Genomic DNA, 3,571 nt, shown 5'->3' with positions numbered 1-3,571 from the left:
ACCAGGGCTTTCACCCCCCCCACCCTCAGCCTCTGGCTCCCCTGTTCCCGAACCCCCATGCTGCCCTCTCTCCTCCTGGATCTCCATCATTGGGCTCTAACCTCCGACCTCAAAGACCCTCGTCTTTATCCACCGCCCTTCCCACCCAACCGGCCTACCCCCCCTCAGTACCTCAGATGGGCTCAGGCCAGCAGGGGGCGCCATCCAGCCGGGCTGCAAACTCACCTCAGGGAGGGCAGAATCAGATACAGGTGAGATCCTGTTCGGGGTGTTCACTGGGTCATCTGACCCCCCCAAAAAACCACTGGTTCTGATTGGGGACCAGAGAGTCCGGGTTTCTGTAGTCATATGTCAGGAGTGAAAAACAGGTGTTCGGGTCTTTGATCCTCTCATTCCTTCACTGCAGCTCATCAATCCAGTCCTGAAGACCGGCTTGGCTCCGCCCCCTACAGGTGAGCTCCTGCTGACATCACTCAGCTGCATCACACCTGCCTGAACACTGAACAGTGATTTGACCGGTTCACAGGTCCAGAGAGAGTCCTTCCTCCCAGTCTGACCAGGACTCCCAGTCACCTAGAAGAGCTCTCCTCCTCCTCCTCCTCCTCTCCTCCATCAACTCCTCACAAACTGGTGAATAAATACTGATACGACTCAGGGAAGTAATTTATCTTCTGTGGGTTACTTCGAGTAACTCCTGTTTGAATATTAAAGAGGAGCTGTTTTAAAATAAAAATATATTTTATGTATGATGTTTAGTTTTCTCTGATATCAGATAAACTCCATAAAAACACATCAAGGACTAACGAGGCAGATCAGCCGTTAAACTTAATGTTCGGTTTCCTCTCCAGGTTTCTCCTCCTGTTTCTCCATCAGCCAGAATTTCACCCACGCTGGAAGGTAAGAGTCACCTGAAACTTCTACAGAGTTCTTCTAATCATTAAAAACAATATTAAAAACAAAACATACTTTTATGACTAATGAAAGTAATTTTAACAGATATTTATTCAGAAAAATATTCCTTCCTATCATCAGTGCTCATTATTACCAATCGTTAATAATCCAGGTTATTAATTAATAAAATTACATCAATGTGGACACTTCAGTTAAATTTAATGTAAGTTTTAACCTAAAAAACAAGCCCAAACCATCAGCCCTCCACCGCCGTGCTGACAGCTGCAGTGCATTCTGGGTAAACATCTGTCCTCTGGTCTGGTTCTGGTCCTGAAGTCTTCTGGTTCCTTCAGATGAACCGAAGTCGAGCTGCCATGTTGTTTTTAGAGAGAAGAGGCTTTAACCTTTGACCTTTGACCTGCTGACTGAGGCCTGTAGAGGCTGAGATGGAGCTCATTTCTCTGAGCACTGCACTGTCTGACTTTTTAACTCCTGCCTGATTCAAACAGATTTTTGTGTTTGTTACAGAAGATTAATCAGGTTTTTGTTGGTTCTGATGTTTTTGTCTCAACCATCATCAGGACTGAAAAACAAAAGTTCTGCTTGATGTTTTCATAAAACTTTCTTTTCCACAGTGAAGAAACCAGCCTTCACTGTAGGTCGCTTCCAGGTGTCTCCTTCCAAAGACGTTTCCTCTGACCCTCACCAAGAGCCACGCCCCCTCTGCCAGGCCACACCCACCACACATTCACCACCTCCTCCCACGAGAAACCAATCAGAGAGCAACTCAGGGAGTGGTACAGATGAGAGCCAATCAGAGAGAGCCAACTGCAGAGTTACCGGCTCTCCATCTGGTTACCACGACAACCCCTCAGCTCAGGAGGACAGGAAGACAGGAAGTCAGAAGCTGAGCGTCAATCTGTGGGAGGAGTTACCTGCCATCCCCGGTCTGAGTGGCCAATTGCGGAGCCGCTTTGCGATCTACAGCTCTGACGAATCAGAGGACGAGGAGCTGTGGGAGGAGCTACTGGAGCTTCGTCAAAGGTGATTGGTTGATTAAAAGCTGATTTCTGTAGCAGGTCTGTTGATCTGGACGTCGTTAAACATCAGTCCGTCCATCCGTTCTGAAAAACAGATCAAAAGGGAAGAAAAGAAAGAGAAATGATCTAAGTTTTTATAATTATATAGTTTTTATAAAATACATCCACCAATCAGAAGAAGCTGAATGGTGCAGGAAAAATTCACAGCAGTAATTTGACTTTTTTTTAATCTACAAACAAGATAAACACATTATGTTTTGTTTTGGCAGATTTTTGTTATCCTTTAAGGTCCATTATTTCTGAACATAAACTACAATTTATTTTTTAAACATTAATAAATTAAAACTTTTCATTTTGTCAAACGCTCCTGCTGTCCATCCTCAGTGTCAGGGTCTGTGCCTGTTTAACCCCGCCCTCCTCCTCTCAGACATCTGCTGCAGGTGCAGATGCTGCAGGTGACTCAGAAGCGAGAGATGGAGGAGCTCTATTGGATGAAGGGGAAAGTCCCGCCCCCTGGAATCGTTTCTGCGGCCGCCATGTTGAACCACCGCCATCGCCGTCCCTCCAAGTCAGGAAATGTCCCTCCACCTCGTAAAGCCAGCCAGCAGAGAGCTGACACGCTGCCCCCTGCAGGTGGGAGGATGCACCTGCAGCCTACAGACAGACAATATGATTTTATCACCTCCACCAAGGAGGTTCTGTTTCCGGTTGTGTCCGTTTGTTTGTTTGTTTGTTTGTTTGTCTGTTAGCAAAGATCAGGTAAAAACTAAAGAACAGATGTTCAGGAAATCTTGGGGTTGAAACAAAAAACAACAGATTCAATTCTGGTTCTGATCCAGACTATGATCCAGATCGTGGCCTTGGTGGAGGTGAGTGCTTCTGGATTTACTAAAATGTGTTTTTGTTTGTTTGTTTGTTTGTTTGTTTGTTTGTTTGTGCTCCAGGCATCATGAGGAGGAGCTCAGTGAACGGCAGCAGTGGTGGATCTCAGGACAGAGCTCTGAAAGGCGTGACGTTCGCGTCGGGACACAGCTGCATCGTGAGCTTTGTTTAAACTTAAACTAATGACTTTATGCTAAAATAAATATCTGGAGTGGGTCAGAGGAGTCAACCAATCATAGAACAGACTAAATTAATTCAACCTACATTCCAACAAACTATTAACACAATAAAATTATTTAATTTTTTATGACAAAAAGTTATTTTCATTTGTTGTAATTAGATAATTTATTGTAAAATTATTTGGTGCTGTTAAATATTCAATACGTCACACTTTTGGGTTAATTTATATTCTTTTTCTTTAATTTTCTTTATAGAAAACTACAAAAACACAACAAATCAGTTTTAAACATCTTTGTAAAAAAAATTATTTCAAAACTTAAGTTTTTTAAAACAAATAATAAGCTGAGTAGATGTATCTTTAAACCTGATTGGTCTTATTGCTGCTTTTGTTTATAATCAGGGTTTGACCTTTGACCTTTGTGTGTTTCAGTGAGACAAGAGCCGATGAGGACATGACGACCTTCAGTGAAACTGATGAAGAGGAGTAAACATGTGGAGCAAAACTCAACCTTACCTGAAAATCTTGAACATGTCAGAATCAGACCAGACATGACCTGTAACACTCAGACATGACCTGT

At 43.4% G+C, this 3,571-nt stretch overlaps 1 protein-coding gene across 1 annotated transcript in view; it reads left to right on the top strand.

The window, feature by feature from the left end:
* LOC108250805 (serine/threonine-protein kinase WNK4) overlaps positions 1 to 3,565 on the top strand; it is a 15,681-nt gene extending 12,116 nt beyond the window's left edge. Inside the window, exons 18-25 of the mRNA XM_017440851.3 lie at positions 6 to 251; positions 407 to 452; positions 527 to 630; positions 849 to 897; positions 1,527 to 1,935; positions 2,359 to 2,564; positions 2,876 to 2,970; positions 3,424 to 3,565. Coding sequence (XP_017296340.1) covers positions 6 to 251; positions 407 to 452; positions 527 to 630; positions 849 to 897; positions 1,527 to 1,935; positions 2,359 to 2,564; positions 2,876 to 2,970; positions 3,424 to 3,426 — 1,158 coding nt within the window. The 3' untranslated portion in view covers positions 3,427 to 3,565. The remainder of the gene's footprint in view (positions 1 to 5; positions 252 to 406; positions 453 to 526; positions 631 to 848; positions 898 to 1,526; positions 1,936 to 2,358; positions 2,565 to 2,875; positions 2,971 to 3,423) is intronic.
* Positions 3,566 to 3,571: the final 6 nt, after the last annotated feature.

This window comes from Kryptolebias marmoratus, linkage group LG12 (assembly GCF_001649575.2).
Source record: "Kryptolebias marmoratus isolate JLee-2015 linkage group LG12, ASM164957v2, whole genome shotgun sequence".
Lineage (NCBI taxonomy): Eukaryota > Metazoa > Chordata > Actinopteri > Cyprinodontiformes > Rivulidae > Kryptolebias > Kryptolebias marmoratus.
Note: the sequence above shows the minus strand (reverse complement) of the source record. Positions and strands in the feature narration are given on the sequence as shown.